The sequence below is a fragment of the Erythrolamprus reginae genome, chromosome 7 (assembly GCF_031021105.1).
Source record: "Erythrolamprus reginae isolate rEryReg1 chromosome 7, rEryReg1.hap1, whole genome shotgun sequence".
NCBI classification, from domain to species: domain Eukaryota; kingdom Metazoa; phylum Chordata; class Lepidosauria; order Squamata; family Dipsadidae; genus Erythrolamprus; species Erythrolamprus reginae.
In genome coordinates this window covers 1,319,337-1,338,606 of record NC_091956.1, presented here as the reverse complement: position 1 = coordinate 1,338,606, position 19,270 = coordinate 1,319,337, and the positions used below count along the sequence as shown (strand labels likewise).

The following is a 19,270-nucleotide window of genomic DNA, read 5'->3' as shown; positions in this document are numbered from 1 at the left end:
TTTGTTCGCTCTGGATTGCCAAAGCCTCGTTAAGTGCCACCAAAAGGCTCCTCTGGCAGCCCAAGATGGCCGGGATTAAAGGGGGAATGGCAGGAAACTGGCCGGACTTTTGTGCCGCTCTCAAATTTCCTGGAAAATTAGTGCACCCTCCTGCGATCCATTTTTGCTCCCAGGAGGCTGCGGAGAGGCAGACTAGGCCCAAAACAGAGCATGCAACACACACACTGCATTATGAATGTGGGTGTATGTGGGCAGTTTTACACACACTTTTACACATCGCCCCAAGCCTGGCGACATAAATGAGTCTTCAGACTCTTACAGAAGACTCTTGCAGAAGGCAAGGAGGGTGGGGGCAGTACAAATCTCTGGGGGGGAGATGATTCCAGAGGGCCGGGGCCACCCCAGAGAAGGCTCTACCTCTAGGTCCCGTCAAGCGACATTGTCTAGTTGACGGGACTTGGAGAAGGCTGACTCTGTGGGATCTAATTGGTTGCTGGGATTCATACAGCATTTATTTACGATGGATGGATGGATGGATGGATGGATGGATGGATGGATGGATGGATGGATAGATAGATAGATAGATAGATAGATAGATAGATAGATAGATAGATAGATAGATAGATAGATAAAGAATGAATGAATGAATGAATACATGTTACTGAACCCTGCCAGACCACACAAAGCAGTGGGCGAAGGCTGGGCTTCCTTCCTCCCGCCCGAGGATAGCATGGGGCCCAAATTCTTAGAACCTTGTCTCTCTCTGGTGGTCTCTGCCCACCCAGTTAGATCCAGCAGAAGCGCTATTGGATGGAGGGTCTCCTTAGGACCCAGGAAATGTCCCTTTTCAGTCACAGGGCGCCTAGCCTCTGGAACTCCTGGCCACCAAGATCAGGCTAGGCTCCACCCTGCTGGCCTTTGGAGAAATGCTGAAATTGGCAGTGGCCCCATGGATTGGGGTCAGGAAGCTGTGAACGGCCAAGGGGTGTTGATATTGTTGTGTAGGGTTTTGAAATTCTCAGACACCATTTTCTGGATTGCTTGTGATACGTTTTAATATTGTCTTCATACAATGATTCTTACTTTTGAAAACTTGACTTGCCACCCAGAATTGCTTTGGCAACAAAGGGGACAAGGGAGGGAGGGAGGAAGATGGGAAGGAAGACAGGAGGGAAGGAAGGAAATAGCATGGGAGGGAGAGAGAGAGGAAGGAAAGGAAGGAAAGGAAGGAAGGAAGGAAGGAGAGAGACGGAGGAAGAAAGGAAGGAAGGAAGGAGAAAGAGAGATGGAGGAAGGAAGGAAGGAATCGCATGAGAGGGAGGGAGAGAAGAAGGGAGGGAGGGGGGCATTACTCTTGCAGTCTTCTCTAGAGATACACAGTCTTTGTTCTGCATTATGGGGTCTCTGGGTGGCCTGAGATCTGGGAAAGCAAAGTCCATTTTCTTAGAGCTGGGCTTGACCTCTGGTTTTCTTGGGGAAAAGATGGATGTGGTTGGATCCTTCCGTCCTCCAGCCTGCTTTTCCGAACTCTTGTTCCAACCGGTGGCTGGAGATTCCCCTGGCAGTGTCTCCTCCTATTTCATTCTTATGGTGGTGGTTGTTAAATTGGTGCAACAACCCAAAACCTTTGGAGCCCCCTAGCAAGAAGCCTATATCAACACTGTGACCCGTTGAGCCTTTCAAGTGTCGCCATATTCACCTCCAATTGACAGGATGTTCTGGGCTCTCTGCCTCTTAGGGGGTTCTAGCAAGGGGGGGACACAGCTATCCTTTCCCCCAACCGAAGGTCGCTATCCCCCTTCAATCTGGGGTGGCCTCTTCTTCCCCCAAGCCCAGAGCTCTGGGGAAGAGGGACGCAGAGCAATGAGGGCGCAATGGGGCACCCAGTACTTCCAGCCAGATGTGTGGAATCCACCCTGACAACCAATGGAGTGACAGATGAGCCAGATCACCCAGCATTGTTTGGGGAAATCATCTCGGCAGAGAGAACAGCGGCTTTGCAGGCCCAGGAGCAGATTGCCGATCTACTCGCCTGTGGCTTTTTCAGGGCACGAATCAGCCTCGAGGCCAAAACCACGACATCCGTATGGACGCTGCTCTGCTAGCTCCGTCCTGGGCTCCGAAAAAGGGCCACGTCCCCACCGATTGACCTCTCTCCCGTCTCTCGGCTGACGAGTTTCGCTCGGATAAAAGAGTATATTCACGGCCTCTTCGGGATTGAGCTGGTGGAGTTTTGGCGCCCCCTACCCTCACCAGTGAGAATTTCCTCTGAGTCCACTTCAATGGCTCCGGTCAATGTGTTTGGTGGATTTTGTGTGTCCCTTTGCAAACCCATCTGTTCAGCCGATTGCAGTCCACAACGTTCCAGTTGTCTCCTTTAGACGATGGGACGATAATCGTGCAGCCTTGGTCTCCGTCTCCGAGGTGCTCCGAGTGGCCAGGCTGGCCTTGAGACCAGAACCTTGGAGAGAGAGGTGGGAAGAGACCCATTTTAGAAACATAGAAGATTGACGGCAGAAAAAGACCTCCTGGTCCATCGACTGCCATTACAGTAGTCCCTCGCTATACCGCGCTTCACCTACTGCGGCTTCACTTCATCGCGGGTTTCTGAGGAAGTCGATCGGCAGATTTAAACAGCCCGCCGAACTTGATCGGCAGGTTTTTTAAAAAAAATATACAGTGGTCCCTCGATCATCGCGAGGGTTCCGTTCCAGGACCCCTCGCGATGATCGATTTTTCGCGAAGTAGCGGTGCGGAAGTAAAAACACCATCTGCGCATGCGCAGATGGTGTTTTTACTTCCACCGCAGCAGCGAGGAGCCGAAGATTGGGGTTTCCCCGCCGCCTCGCTGCTGCCGCTTATCCGCGCGCGCGCCGCCGGGGCTTCCCCCACCCACCCGGTTAGTGTTGTTGCTTCCCAGCTGGGAAGCGGGCCTCGCGCGCGCGCCGCCGGGGCTTCCCCCACCCACCCGGTTAGTGCTGTTGCTTCCCAGCTGGGAAGCGGGCCTCGCGCGCGCGCCGCAGGGGCTTCCCCCACCCACCCGGTTAGTGCTGTTGCTTCCCAGCTGGGAAGCGGGCCTCGCGCGCGCGCCGCAGGGGCTTCCCCCACCCACCCGGTTAGTGCTGTTGCTTCCCAGCTGGGAAGCGGGCCTCGCGCGCGCGCCGCCGGGGCTTCCCCCACCCACCCGGTTGGTGTTGTTGCTTCCCAGCTGGGAAGCGGGCCCCGCGCGCGCGCCCACGCCTTTGCTCGCGCCACTTACCGGGGCAAGAGGGGGAAGACCCAGGGGAAGCCGCTCAGCCCGGTGGGGAAACTCCACCATCTACGCATGCGTGGCCATAGAAAAAAAGGCCACGCATGCGCAGATGGTGTTGTTTACTTCCGGGTTGAAAACTCGCGATATAGCGTTTAGCGAACATCGAGATCGCGAAACTCGAGGGATCACTGTATATCTAAAATTGTAAATACTGTATTTAAATACTGTATCTAAAATAAATACTGTGTGGGAAGGGTTTATAAACACTTAAAACAATGAAAACTTACCAAACAATTACAATATAAATACTTAAATAAGTACTATCAGTCGATAAATTCCCCATCGCGGATTTCAACTATCGCGGCCAGGTCTGGAACGTAACACCAGCGATAGGTGAGGGACTACTGTATACTATTCCCTGTACAGTGGTACCTCGTGATACAAACCCCTTGTGATACGAACCCGGGGTTCGGAAATTTTTTGCCTCTTCTTACGAACTTTTTCGGCTTACGAATCCTGCAAAATGGCACTCCGCTGGGCACCGCTACCCGGCTGTCACCTTTTAAAGCAGCCGGGGGGCTTCTCGGCGTTCTCCCAAACCCGAACCCGAACTTTTCGGGTTTGGGTTTGGGAGGCCGCCAAGAAGCGCCGCCGCCCGGCTGCCACCTTGTGAAACAGCCGGGGGAGGGGCTTCTCGGCATTCTCCTGAATGCCAAATCCAGAATTTTTCAGGTTCGGGTTCCAGAGGCCACCGAAAAGCGCACGGCTGTTTTAGAAGGTTACAGCCGGGCGACCCCACTCAGCGGTGCGCCGTTTTTGCGATCGGCAGTGGCGTTTTCGGCCGATCTGGAGGCTGGAAAGGAGGTGGGAAATCCCAATAGGGAATTCCATGGGCGGAGCTTTGACGTCACGAAGATGTCCATCCGGGTTCGGCGTTCAGGACCAGGGGAAGAGCCTTCTCTGTGGCGGCCCCAGCCCTCTGGAACCAACTCCCCCCAGAGATTAGAATTGCCCCCACCCTTCTTGCCTTTCATAAACTCCTTAAAACCCACCTCTGCCGCCAGGCATGGGGGAACTGAGATATTCTTTCCCCCTAGGCCTTTACAATTTTATGCATGGTATGTCTGTATGTATGTTTGGTTTTATAATAAGGGTTTTAACTGTTTTAATATTGGATTGTTATTATATGCTGTTTTTATTACTGTTGTTAGCCGCCCCGAATCTACAGAGAGGGGCAGCATACAAATCCAATAAATAAATAAAATGGGAGGCACCAACATCCCTTCTGGCCCCCATCCTTGGCAAACTCACTGGGCTACTAATCTGGAGCCGTCGGTCCATTCCCACCTTCCTCGTCCTCCGTCGGTCAAGCCAATCCACGCAGGCTGGGTCAGCTGAGAAGTCACATAGTTCTGCCAGAGAAAGGGAAAAGGTGGCGTCAGGGAAGCTCGGTCTGCAGTTCCAGGGACCCTGCACATTTATTCACAGTAGAGTCTCAGTTATCCGACATAAACGGGCGGGCTGATAGTCAGATAGCCAAAAATGTCAGATAATCCAGACCAGGGGTCCCCAAACCTTTTACACAGGGGGGCCAGTTCACTGTCCCTCAGACTGTTGGAAGGCCGGACTATAAAAAAACCCTATGAACAAGTCCCTATGCACACTGCACATACCTTATTTTAAAGTGAAAAACAAAATGGGAATGTGCTATTTAGACGGGGGGGAAGAAGTCTGAAATTCATATATGTTTATGTTTTGTTTTTAATTTTCTTTTGTTAACATCTGATTGTAGGTTTTCTTGGCTGATAGAAAAATGTATAAAGAAAGAAGGAAGCACTTTGGCATAATGGCTAATAAGTTAGAATATAATTGGCGTTGTACTTTTTGAAGGAACATTAAGGAGGGAATTTAATTTTTAAAAAATGAATGTAACTGGATGACAAAATTAGAAAAAAAAACTTTTGCAACTTTTTTGATGATTGATATTAGTTACTAACAAAATACCGCATTTTATTCATGGAAAATTAGATGGAGCCCTGTGTTGTGTCACTCACCCACGGGCCGGATAAATGGTCTCGGCGGGCCACATGTGGTCCGCGGGCCGTAGTTTGGGGACCGCTGATCCAGACTATATATGTGACTTCCCTCCTCCCAGCTTGCTTCCCCATCATGGCTGCCATGTTTGTGGGCGTGTCTAGGGGTTGCACGGAAATGTCTACAACCACGCCCCCAAGCAGCCGCGACATCAGATAATGAGGAATGTCAGATTATCAAGGGACGGATAACCGAGACTCTACTGGATTTGGATCCAAATCTTAAGATCCCCTTGAGAAGCAGTCAGGATCTAAGTCTAAAACACATTTGTGGAACCAACCGGTCCAAGGAAGCCCTCCGCCGTGGGAACGATCCCATTTAAGAGGGGGACTCTGGGGGTCCTTTAAGTCCTGAACAATTGGGGGAGGGATGTCACCTGCTCTTCGGAGCTTAGGACGGAGGTCAGATGGGCCTTTCTGGACATGCAGAAGTTCTCTGCCTCGTACCAGGTCTTTTTCCCTTGGGACACGTAGTAGAGGCCATTCCCAAATGGATGCCACACCTTCCCCGACTTTTGAGGTTTCCTGATGAGGGCGTCTGCATAAAACAGCGGCAGTGGGAGTGAGATAGAAAAATACAAGGCGTTGAGTAACTAGGAGGAGGCGAAAGGAATGAAGCCCCTCCCTCCCCCAGTACATCAGTTGTAAGTTTAAGTTTAAGTTTAATCAGATTTGTATGCCGCCCCTCTCCGCAGACTCGGGGCGGCTCACAGCAATAGCAATACAATGTAAGACAAATCCAATATTTAAATTAATTTAAAAAACACCACAAATTAAAACCAATCATACACACTAGCGTACCATGCATAAATTTTATAAGCCTAGGGGGAAGGAACATGTCAATTCCCCCATGCCTGACGACAGAGGTGGGTTTTAAGGAGCTTACGAAAGGCTGGGAGGGTGGGGGCAACTCTGATATCTGGGGGGAGTTGGTTCCAAGGGGTCGGGGCCGCCACAGAGAAGGCTCTTCCCCTGGGTCCCGCCAAATGACATTGTTTAGTTGACGGGACCCGGAGAAGGCCAGGGACCTAACTGGTTGCTGGGATTCGTGCGGCAGAAGGCGGTCCAGGAGATTTCTGGTCCAGTGCCATGAAGGGCTTTATAGGTCATAACCAACACTTTGAATTGTGACCGGAAACTGATCGGCAACCAATGCAGACTGCGGAGTGTTGGTGTGACATGGGCAAATTTAGGAAAGCCCATGATAGCTTTCGCAGCTGCATTCTGCACGATCTGAAGTTTCCGAACACTTTTCAAAGGTAGCCCCATGTAGAGAGCATTACAGTAGTCGAACCTCGAGGTGATGAGGGCATCAGTGACTGTGAGCAGTGAGTCCCGGTCCAGATAGGGCCGCAACTGGTGCACCAGGCGAACCTGGGCAAACGCCCCCCTCGCCACAGCTGAAAGATGTTTCTCTAATGTGAGCTGTGGATCGAGGAGGACGCCCAAGTTGCGAACCCTCTCTGAGGGGGTTAGTGACTCCCCCCCCAGGGTGATGGACGGACAGATGGAATTGTCCTTGGGAGGCAAAACCCACAGCCACTCCGTCTTGAGTCTGTTGACACCCATCCAGACCCCAACAGCCTCCAGGCACCGGCACATCACTTCCACTGCTTCGCCGACTGGACAAGGGGTGGAGATGTAAAGCTGGGTATCATCTGCATACTGATGATACCTCACCCCATGCCCTTGGATGATCTCACCCAGCGGTTTCATGTAGATATTAAATAGTAGGGGGGAGAGGACCGACCCCTGAGGCACCCCACAAGGGAGTAACCTAGAGGTCGACCTCTGACCCCCCACTAACACCGACTGCGACCGACCAGAGAGGTAGGAAGAGAACCACTGAAGGACAGTGCCTCCCACTCCCAACCCCTCCAGCCGGCGCAGAAGGATACCATGGTCGATGGTATCGAAAGCCGCTGAGAGGTCAAGAAGCACCAGGACAGAAGATAAACCCCTGTCCCGGGCCCGCCAGAGATCATCCATCAGCGCGACCAAAGCAGTTTCCGTGCTGTAGCCGGGCCTGAATCCTGACTGCTGAGGACCTAGATAATCGGCTTCTTCCAAGGACCGCTGGAGCTGGACAAAGGGGATGATCCGGAGCACACAGTTCCCATTCTAAGGCAGTGGAGCAAAGAGAGGCCGACAAACCGTCAAGGAGTGGATTTTTGAGAGTCTTGGAAAAATACTGAAACCGTGCTCAGAACACAAATGGCCACCAAAAATACCTGTCTTAATTCAAGGACTTTCCCAAGGAAAGAAAGAAAATATGAACTGTGGCACGAGGCACTCACAGAATCAATATTTGTTCTTTTGTCCACAATAAAAGTTAGGGAGAGATCTGTGAAGTAAGCTCCCTCCAGGAAAATGTATTCCCCTCCCCCGGTCAATTACCATATTTTTCGGAATATAAGATGAACCGGAGTATACGATGCACCTTAGTTTTGGGGAAAGGAAGTGGAGGGGGGGATTCTGCCTACCAGGTATTCATCTAGCAAGTCCTTATCCTGGTCAGATTTAGCACTTTCGTTTGCTTGCTGGTTTTGAGGTTGGGGATAGTTGGGGCTATGCTTCTAAAACACAGCTGATTGTCGGAGGGAGCAACAATTGGAAAAGCAATTAGCTCCTGTTGAGGCTGAAAAACAGCTTCTAAAGCACAGCTGATTGTCGGAGGGAGCAACAATTAGAAAAGCAATTAGCTCCTGTTGAGGCTGAAAAACAGCTTCTAAAGCACAGCTGATTGTCGGAGGGAGCAACAATTAGAAAAGCAGGCAAAGGATGGAAGAACGATTCGTTCCTGTTGGGGCTGAAAAACAGCTTTTAAAGCACAGCTGATTGTTGGAGGGAGCAACAATTGGAAAAGCAGGCCAAGCACAGAAGATCGTTTAGCTCCTGTTGAGGCTGAAAAACAGCTTCTAAAACACAGCTGATTGTCAGAGGGAGCAACAATTAGAAAAGCAGGCCAAGCACAGAAGATTGCTTAACTCGTGTTGGGGCTGAAAAACAGCTTCTAAAACACAGCTGATTGACGGAGGAAGCAACAATTAGAAAAGCAGGCAAAGCACAGAAAGTCGCTTAGTTCCTGTTGGGGCTGAAAAACAGCTTCTAAAGCACAGCTGATTGACGGAGGAAGCAACAATTAGAAAAGCAGGCAAAGCACGGAAAGTCGCTTAGTTCCTGTAGGGGTTGAAAAACAGCTTCTAAAGCACAGCTGATTGACGTAGGGAGCAGCAAGTAGAAAAGCAGGCAAAGCATGGAAGATCGCTTAGTTCCGGTTGACGCTAAAAAATAGCTTCTAGAGCACAGCTGATTGTCGGAGCAAGGAGCAATTAGAAAGCAGGCCAAGCACAGAAGATCGGTTAACTCGTGTTGGGGCTGAAAAACAGCTTCTAAAGCACAGCTGATTGTCGGAGGAAGTTCCAGTCGCTAAAGCAGGCAAAGCGGGGAAGGAGTAAGAGAAGGTAGCAGCTATTCCAGATAGTCATTTTGGGCACCGTATGTCGAGTGTTTGAAGGCTGAAAATGCAATGCGCAGCCCCCCAAAACACAAGCCATTGTCACTGGTGATATCTGCAGCCAGGAAAAAGGATGTCTGGAGGTTGAAGGTAGGGGCTGCCGGGTGGGTGGGGCTACATTTGGAGTTTAATATGCACCCAAATTTTCAGCTTCTTTTAGGAGGGAAAAAAGTGCATCTTATACTCCGAAAAATACAGTACATGAATATAAAAATGGAGAGCTCTTTGGCTCACGGGTTCCCTGCTCAATCCCAGGCATACACCATGTTTAAGTCTATCCAAGACCTTCCATATTTGGAAATATTGCAACTTACAGAACTTTATTTTCAGGTCACTGAGGGTCTTTTCCGAGTCTTTTATGTGGTCTGGTAGCTTCACCGCTTCCTCTGCAACCACCGGGGCTAAATGGTATTAGAGAGGTTTATTCATTGTCCACACATCCTTCTCTGGGTCTTTCTATCTCATCTTTCTAAAGTCCCATTTCCAAAGCAGTGAATGCTTTTCATGTAAATAATATTGCTAACAATCCAGCCCAATAATCACAAACCACCCCTATAAAGGTAAGAGATCTTTTTTAAAAAAGAAAAAAGAAGGAAGGAAGGAAGGAAGGAAGGAAGGAAGGAAGGAAGGAAGGAAGGAAGGAGATGGGAATGAGAATAAGGAAGGAAGAGAGGGAGGGAGCAAGGTAGGAGATGGGAATGAGCAGAACAAAGGAAGGAAGGAAGGAAGGAAGGAAGAAGATGGGAATGAGAAGAAGAAAGGAAGGAAGGAAGGAAGGAAGGAAGGAAGGAAGGAAGATGGGAATGAGAATAAGGAAGGAAGAGAGGGAGGGAGCAAGGTAGGAGATGGGAATGAGCAGAAGAAAGGAAGGAAGGAAGGAAGAAGATGGGAATGAGAAGAAGGAAGGAAGGAAGGAAGGAAAAAAAGAAAGGAGAGACAGAGAGAAAAAAAGAGAGAAAGAGAGAGAGAGAGAGTGAACAAGTTGTTTCATTTTTGCAGAAGAAGTGAAAAACCTTTTTTCTTGGATGACAACAGTGCCCAATGTAGATAGGGAGAGAGTGCTGATAAATAATAATAATAATAATAATAATAATAATAATAATAATAATAATAATAATAATTTATTAGATTTGTATGCCGCCCCTCTCCGTAGACTTGGAGCTGATCCTTAACAATCGAAAATAAGCCACTTACGTTCTTCGTTTTTGAGCTTCATATTTCTCAGGCCAACCACCAGGGTGACCCCCAGCTTCTTCATCGACTGCTCGAGCGGATGGGGGTCTTTGTTGACCAAGGTCGCATCTGAGGGGGTTGGGAAAGCAGAGAGGGTGGGGTTTCCGGCTGCCCCAATTCAACCTCTCAACTAGTAACCCTGAACAAACATTTGACGTGGCAGTTTGGGAGAGAAATAGCAAGAGCATTTAGACTTATATACCGCTTCCTAGTGCTCTTACAGCCCTCTCTAAGTGGTTTACAGAGTCAGCCTCTTGCCCCCAACAATCTGGCTCCTCATTTGACCCACCTCGGAAGGAGGGAAGGCTGAGGCACTGCCCACCAAGTCAGTGGGTTCAAACAGGACTTACAGAGATAGCTCACCGCCAACAGGACCACAAGGCAGATGGAGGCCACGATGGCGAGAAGAATCCACAGGACGCTGTCCGAAACCTGGCCGAAGGTATTCATCTGGGACTTTCTCTTGTCTCCAGGAGCAATGATTGACACTTGGCTTTTGGCCGGCCTGGGTCCCATGGCTTCAGGGCAGGAAGCAAAGAGGAGAGAAAGGCTGTGAGGAGACCCATCCGCCATCATTGGCCAGAGCTAAAGCCGGACCAAGTCCGAGGAATATTGTTTATTTATTTGTTTGTTAGTTTACTCACTCCATTCCTTCCTTCCTTCCTTCCTTCCTTCCTTCCTTCCTTCCTTCCTTCCTTCCTTCCTTCCATACTTACTTATTGTTGTGGTTGGCTCTGGCCCAGCTCCTGCCCCAAGGAATGTGGATGAAACATCCACATGCCACAGGCCTGTTTTGCTCCCAATAGAATCTCCTGACGAAGCCTCCTCTGACCAAGGAAGTGTGAGTGACAGGGAAGAGGGGAGTTTGGCAGAAAGCCCAGGAGGATATCAATCATCTTTATCATGCCTGGATTCTGAACAAGAACTTATGACGGACCCACGCATGCGTAGAGTGATGCATAGGATAGAACAACTGAAGGATTATTACAGGAGATAAGTGAGGCCACCTGTGGTTGGGTGGGGCTGCTGTAATTAGTGCTACAGATAAAAAGAGCCTCATGGAAGTTTATCTGATTCATAGTTTCGTCAAGATCGTGGTTTTGCTGTTTCCCTGTTCAAGACTGTGTGTGGACTTTCTGGACTTTGGAATTGGACTCAATTTCCCAGTTACTGGGTGAGAAATTGGATTGCATTTAACCTGTGCCTTGTGTGTACCAGAAAATCCCTTTGACATTTAAAAAGGGAGTTTTTCTGCTTTGCTCTTGATAAAGAATTTTGGTTTTCCTTCTATTGTGTGATGTGTGTCTTTTTGGACTAATTACCCTGTAATTACAGGCGGTTGGGACACGCCGGCAGAACACTTACTTACTTACTTACTAACTAACTAACTAACTAACTAGAGTTGTAAGGGACCTTGCAGGTCATCTAGTCCAACCCCCTGCTCAAGCAGGAACCCTCAGACAAATGGCAGTCCAATCTCCTCTTGAAAGTGTCGACCATTGGAGCGTTTATAATCTCCGGTGGCAAACTGTTCCACTGGTGGATCGCTCTGAAAGTTCCTCCTTATTTCCAGTTTGAATCTCTCCTTGGTCAGCTTCCATCCATTGTTCCTTGTCTGGCCTTCTCGTGCCTTGGAAAACAGCCTGACCCCCTCCTCTCTGTGGCAGCCCCTCAAGTATTGGAACACTGCTCTCATGTCTCCCCTGGCCCTTCTCTTCACCACATTATCCATGCTCAGTTCCTTCAACCTCTCTTCGTATGTTTTAGTTTCCAGTCCTCTTATCATCCTGGTTGCTCTCTTCTGCACCTTCTCTAGTGTTTCAGTGTCTTTTTGGTAGTGGGGTGACCAAAACTGAACGCAGTGCTCTAGGTGTGGTTTAACTAAGTCTTTATAGAGTGGTATTAGTACCTCCCTAGCCTTAGAGTACAGTGGTACCTCTAGATACGAGTTTAATTCGTTCCAGAACGGAGCTTGTATGTTGAACAACTCGTATCTGGAGCAAATGGCTTTAGACTTTGTTTTTCCCCTCCGAGATAACCAGAAGCAGGGATTCTTGCGCCACCTAGTGGAGGCTCGGCTCGTATCCCAAATTTGAGCTCGGGTGTCGAAAATAAATTTCGCTCCCGCCGTGGCTCGTAACTTGGAATACTCGCATGTGGAACAGCTCGTATCTAGAGGTACTACTGTATATATCTCTGTTGATGCAACTTAGGATTGTATTGGCTTTCTTGGCCACTGCTGCACATTGCTGGCTCATATTTAGCTGGTTGTCCACCAAGACTCCTCTCGCAACCGCTGCTATTTAGTGTGGTTTCACCCAGTTTGTATGTGTGTCTTGGGCTTTTCTTACCTAGGTGCAGAATTTTACTCTTGTACCCAGGTGTCATTTACACAGCTGTGTACATTTGTTTAATTAAAAGAAAAAGTTGAATGACTCAAGATCCTCCTGCATTTGGTCCTTTGAAGACAGGAGAGGGTGTTTTGGGGGGGAAATGTTGGTGCCTTCCCCACAGCAACAACCGCCCCAGCAACACCTCCAAAACAACGCAGAACACAACCCTTTGCAAGTAGGAGGTCTTCAGGATTGTGCTAAAACTCTTTGGGATCGTTTTAAGAAACGCTCTCGGGGACTGAAAAAGTGCTGAGAAAGGAAGATGGCCGTCAACCATCCAGGGATCAACATCAGAGGTGAGCCTGGCAGGAGGGAGAGGGGCCCTTGGAGATCAGCTAGTCCAGCCCTCTGCCCACTCCAGGACTCTGCTCCTCCATTTCCCTGACGGATGGCTGTCCGTCACATACCTTTCATTTAGGATTCCCTTTAGGAGACTCTGGATCCCACTCAAGGTCTTCCCTCGCTTATCTTTTGAGCCAGCTTTTCAACTCCTACAAAACTCCTCGCCTCCTCCTTGCCACTTTTAAGTGCCTCTCTCTCTGTCCTCATCCTCCGAGGGTCAAACCACCGGCTAATCGGCTGCTGGGGCCCGTCGCCAGATTCACAGCCGCCAGCGGATCTGCAGATGGAAGGGAAGGTGGCATTGTGACATCACGGGGGTCGTGCCCTGAGAAACGGAGACCGCTGCTTTGCTCATGGCTCTGCTGACATAGGCGAAGACACCCCTTGTCCGGGTCAAGGAACCCGATTCCACACGTGACAGGATCCAGCTGACCCACATATAGCACAAGAATCGCCCCAGAGAATCTGCCTTCCGTTTGGAACAAACAGTCTAGTTTCCATGGAACCTTGTCACGCTCCACCTGAAGCCTCTCTTGTGACTGCGCAAGGACTCTAGGCTAGCTCCCCACTTGATGCCTCCCTCTTTTGCCTGGCGTTTCCCAACAGAAGGTCAACCGAGCCTCTTTTTGGTGTGGTCTCCATTGCCCCAAGAACCAGTCAGAACTGGTGGGCACCCGAATTACTTCTGGCAAGGAGGAGTATTTTTCTCTCAACCAAGGACCAGTCATAGAAACATAGAAACATAGAAGTCTGACGGCAGAAAAAGACCTCATGGTCCATCTAGTCTGCCCTTATACTATTTTCTGTATTTTATCTTAGGATGGATATATGTTTATCCCAGGCATGTTTAAATTCAGTTACTGTGGATTTATCTACCACATCTGCTGGAAGTTTGTTCCAAGGATCTACTACTCTTTCAGTAAAATAATATTTTCTCATGTTGCTTTTGATCTTTTGATCTTTCCCCCTTATTTATTTTATTTGTCATGCAAATATAGTATTGTATTGTAGTATGTTTAACACAATATAAGTATAAAGTAGAGATAGAAAAGATAAAAAGACATTTGGACAGGGATGGTAGGAACGAAGGTGCACTTATGCACAGCCCTTACACACCTCTTAGAAAAGGGGAGAAGTCTATTGTAGATAATGTAAGGTTGAATATTTTGGGATTGGGGGAAGAAACAACAGAGTCCAGGCATTGACCACTCTATTGCTGAAATCGTATTTTCTGCAGTCTAGTTTGGAGCGATTTGCATTTAGTTTGTGTTCTGCTGCAGGCCTGTTTTGCCCCCGGTGGAATCTGGTGATGAAGGCTCCTCTGACCAAGAAGACATGAGTGACAGGGAGGAGGAGAGTGTGATAGACAGCTCAGAAGGAGACCAATTGTCTAGCTCCTCCTTGGATTCGGAACAAGAGTTAATGATACAGCCACGCATGTGGAGAGCGATGCATAGGCAGCAACAACTGAGAGATTATTATCAAAGAAAATGAGGCCACCTGTGGTTGGGTGGGGCTGTGGTCATTAGTGAGGCTGCTATAAAGAGCAGCCTGTGGGTTTGGCCATTGTGGAGGATTATCTGATCCTTGTGTTTCGTGACTGCTTTACTGACTTTGACATTTTGTGTGCTGATTTTCCCCCGCTTTGAAACTAAACCAGAGCAAAGTGTGTTTCACTTTGTGAAAGAAGAAGGACTGTGAATTGCCTCACAGCTGCAAGCTAAGTATCACAGAACCGATAAGGGACTTGTACAAATTACCAGTTTGTTTGGAGACGAGTGCTCTTGGCTATACCAAAAGAGGGCTTGGTTTAAGTAAATTTTCATTATAAAGAACATTGTTTTGAACTTTCAAACGTGTATGTGTCTGAAATTTGTACCTGTGAATTTTTGGGAGGAGTCTACCAGAGAGCCCCACAGAACACCTGCCTGGTTAGGAAAAGAGCAACAAGATGCCTGCAAACTCAAAGCCAGCACTCTGAGCGCCACCCACGCTTCCTGCTCCGGGCCTGCTATCGCCCTCCTTCCGCTGCTGTAGTTCTGCAGCTGCCTCCCTGCCAGGCAGCCTGACGGCGCTCCAGAGCAGGACGGACTACGACTCCCAGGAAGCCCCGTGTGTTCCGCCCCTTTACACGTGTCCATCTCTCAGCCAGGCCTGGTCGCCTTCCCAGAGGGCTTCCGGGAGTTGGAGTCCGTCCTTCTTCATCTTGAGCAGGGGTAGGCAATTAATTTTGCCATGGGGCCATATGAGCGGAGCCCGACCTCCGGGGACCGGTCAGATAGTGGGCAGGCCAGTCACAGACATTGGGTGGGCCGGATGCGGCTCGTGGGCCGCCCTCTGCAGCATTGAGAACGTAATTGGCATCAATGAGTAGATTTACCACCTTGGGTACCCTGGAACCTGGAAGGGAAGCCAGCTGGTGTCATGACCTCCATCTCCTCCCAGCTAGATTGTACTTTGTCTCTAGCCAGTGGGTCACTTTCTGCCTAGGCCACCTCCCATTTTCTCCTACCTGCCTTTTCGTCACCTACCATTAAAGGTTCACCATCACTGATCTAGCTGGAGGAACCCGGCATCAAACCAGTATCTGCTATGAATTGGGACCAGTTCGGGTCACGTTGGGCAGCGAGTCTTGAAAACATGAGCAGCGTTCAGGTGGTGGTTGAAAAAATTCTGCTTTCAGCATTTCTCTAGGACATCAACCTTTCTGTTGTGAGCCGCCCCGAGTCTTCAGAGAGGGGCGGCATACAAGTCTAATAAATTATTATTATTATTATTATTATTATTATTATTATTATTATCAATACAACAAACGAGATCACTATGCTGGATTTCGTATTTCATCCCCAGTTGGGCGCTTCCCAAGCACCTAGGATTGCGTTATTATTATTATTATTATTATTATTATTATTATTATTATCATTATCATCATCATCATCATCATCAATACAACACAGGAAACAAGATCACTCTGCTGGATTTCGTATTTCATCCCCAGTCGGGCGCTTCCCAAGCTCCTAGGACTGCGTGATGTAGCGGCGAATTATGTTTGCCGATTCCAGTAAAGCGGCCTTTTGCAATTGACAGGTGGAGATGTTGTCAATTCCAATGGTTTTCAAATGTCCGCTGAGATCCTTTGGCCCTGCACCCAGAGTGCCAAGTAACACTGGGACCACTTTCACGGGCTTATGCCAGAGTCGTTGCAGCTCGATTTTTAGATCTTTGTATTTCACTAATTTCTCTAGCTGCTTCTCCTCAATTCTGCGATGTCGATGATCCATACTTTCTTTTTCTCCACGATCACAATGTCTGGTGTGTTATGCTTCAGAATTCGGTCAGTCGGAAGTCGGAAGTCCCACAGTAGTTTTGCTTGCTCGTATTTGACCACTTTTTCGGGCTTATGATCCCACCAGTTCTTTGCCACTGGTAAATGGTAGTTCCAGTGGATCATCTGTGCCACAGCATCATGTCTGTGCTTGTAGTCAGTCTGTGCGATCTTTTTGCAGCAGCTTAGTATGTGATCGAGGGGCAGCATACAAGTCTAATAAATTATTGTTGTTATTGTTATTGTTGTTGTTGTTATTATTATTATTATTTATTATTATTATTATTTAGATTTGTATGCCGCCCCTCTCCGCAGACTCAGGGAGGCTCACAACAAGACAAACAAATCGTAACAAATCCAAATAAATTTAAATATTTAAAAAAATTAAAAAGAACCCCAATATACTAACACACACACACACAAACATACCATGCATAAATTGTACATGCCCAGGGGAGGTGTTTTAGTTCCCCCATGCCTGACGGCAAAGGTGGGTTTTAAGGAGTTTACGGAAGGCAGGGAGAGTAGGGGCAGTTCTAATCTCTGGGGGGAGCTGGTTCCAGAGAGTTGGGGCTGCCACAGAGAAGGCTCTTCTCCTGGGGCCCGCCAACCGACATTGTTTAGTTGACGGGACCCGGAGAAGGCCCACTCTGTGGGACCTAATCGGTTGCTGGGATTCGTGCGGCAGAAGGCGGTCCCGGAGATATTCTGGTCCAGTGCCATGAAGGGCTTTAAAGGTCATAACCAACACTTTGAATTGTGACCGGAAGTTGATCGGCAACCAATGCAGACTGCAGAGTGATGGTGTAACATGGGCATACCTAGAGAAGCCCATGATTGCTCTCGCAGCTGCATTCTGCACGATCTGAAGTTTCCGAACACTCTTCAAAGGTCGCCCCATGTAGAGAGCATTACAGTAGTCGAACCTTACTACTACTTTCTTCCAGGACACGAAGACAAGAAGAGAGTTTTCATTATTTTACTGTTTCAGATGGAGAAACACAAAACTGTGTTCACATCTAGGGTGGCTTCAAATATTACAGTTGGTTTAAATATTCTATATCTTCCATCACTATGACCTCCTTACAAGCCCACTGTTTAAGCGCATGGCAATTGTCATCCTTCCAGCTAAATTGGCCGGCAGAAGGTTTTATGAACGCACAATCTCGCTCAACTTCTCCATTCCTCTTCAGGACAGTAGGGTTGCCAGCGTCCCAGAACCTGGTGGGTATGGGAGAAGGAAAGGTTACTATAAGACCCTCACCCAAAAAAGAAGTCGAAGCCTAATGCATAGATAGTGTGATGATCCAGGACAAGGCACAAAAGTATTAATATAGTGTTGTTGTGGTTAGCTCTGGCCCAGCTCCTGCCCCAAGGACTGTGGGTGAAACATCCAAATGTCACAGGCCAGTTTTGCTGCCGACAGCTTTGGGCAGCGAATTATCCTCTGAAGAAGGGAGTGTTTGTGAGATGGGACCTTCAGAGGGGGGGTCTGGCAGGCAGCCCAGGAAGAAGCCAGCCATCATCTTCCTTATCTTCGATAGACTCTGATGAGGAAGCTGTGATAGACCCACACATGCGTAGAGCTATGCATAGGAGAGAGCAGCTTCAAAAATATTGCAGGCGATAAGAGAGTCCACCTGTGGTTGGGTGGGGTTCAAGTCATTAGCACTGCTGTTAAATGGGCAGCGTGTCGGCCTCGCAGTGTGGAAGATTATCTGATTGTGCTTGTGGAGTTTGCATTGCTGTTCCGGATTTTCCCAGGACCTTGTGTTTGGATTTCAGGACTCTGACCATTAATCATAGTGAGTTTACAATGTCCGAAAAGGAATAGCTATGACGAGTCACTTTCTGCCTCACTCTCGCTCTCTGCTTCCTCTGGCAGCCCCCCTGGCCCAGGGGTATCCAGAGGGGGTCTGGCTCATCCTCCTCAGCATCTCACATGGGGACACGGAGCGCTCACAACCAATGGTATCTTCACTCCTCCACTCGAAACAGAATACACTACGAGATTGGACTTTCACTCCTGGGCCTAGAAATTAAGTATTGCCCACGAGATCATATGCTGCAACATCTTGCCTGCCGGCGACTACTTCAGCTTCAACCACAACAACACAAGAGCACACAACAGATTTAAACTTAATATTAACCGCTCCAAACTTGACTGTAAAAAATACGATTTCAGTAACCGAGTTGTCGAAGCGTGGAACTCATTACCTGACTCCGTACTGTCATCCCCAAACCCCCAACACTTTACCCTTAGATTATCCACGGTTGACCTATCCTAAGAGGTCAGTAAGGGGCAAGTACAAGTGCACTAGAGTGCCTTCCATCCCCTGTCCTATTGCTCTCCTCTATCTCCTATACCTTTCTTCTATTCCTATATCTCTTCTTCTATTCTTTCATTGATATGTTCTATTACTATATCTTCTTTTCTATTCTTTCTTAGATATATTTTACTATGAGTATCTCCTCTATAACCTTCATCATGTATTTTACTATAAAACCCTCATTGTGTATTGGACAAAATCAATCAATCAATCAATAAAAATAAAAAGTACCTATCTATCAGCCGCTTTTGAACTGCTAGGTTAGCAGGAGCTGGAGTATGGGACCACACCCCAGCATCCTAACCTCGTGAGCCCCCCACCCCGCACTCCTCCAACAAAACAACAAAATAAAACTAGTTTGAACTCTTCAGGTGCGGTAGTCCGTTAATGGCAGACTCACTCTATTTTTAATCTGGATCCATCCGACCACTGCCAATGGCCTTCGTCATTCTCATCGGTCAAACCAATCCAGAAAGGCTCGTTGAACTGCGAAGTGATGAACTCCTGCCAAAAAAAAAAAAAGGGAGAGATTGCCGCCTTTGACAAAACAATAAATTGCTCTTGCTCCCTTTGCCAAAGAAACCCCGTCCTGTGGCTAAAAAAAGTTGGCAGGCAGGTTAGACACAATTTCCATTAAAATTCATCTATTTCCTACTTTGATTTATATGCCAGCCAACTCCCTAAGGCAGGGGTCCCCAAACTTGGCACCTTTAAGACTTGTGGACTTTTAACTCCCAGGATTTGTGGGCAATACTTTAACTCTTAAGTATTTGCCCACAAGATC

At 48.3% G+C, this 19,270-nt stretch overlaps 1 protein-coding gene across 1 annotated transcript; it reads right to left on the bottom strand.

The window, feature by feature from the left end:
• Positions 1–1,028: 1,028 nt before the first annotated feature.
• LOC139170074 (C-type lectin domain family 4 member M-like) lies at positions 1,029–18,967 on the bottom strand. Its single transcript, XM_070756820.1, has 7 exons — positions 18,887–18,967; positions 10,447–10,614; positions 10,058–10,165; positions 9,178–9,264; positions 5,724–5,884; positions 4,565–4,665; positions 1,029–2,461 (listed from the first exon to the last, which is right to left on the bottom strand). The coding sequence occupies exons 2-7, from the start codon at positions 10,610–10,612 to the stop codon at positions 2,293–2,295; spliced, it is 792 nt and encodes a 263-aa protein (XP_070612921.1). The 5' UTR covers positions 10,613–10,614; positions 18,887–18,967; the 3' UTR covers positions 1,029–2,292.
• Between the last annotated feature and the right edge of the window lie 303 nt (positions 18,968–19,270).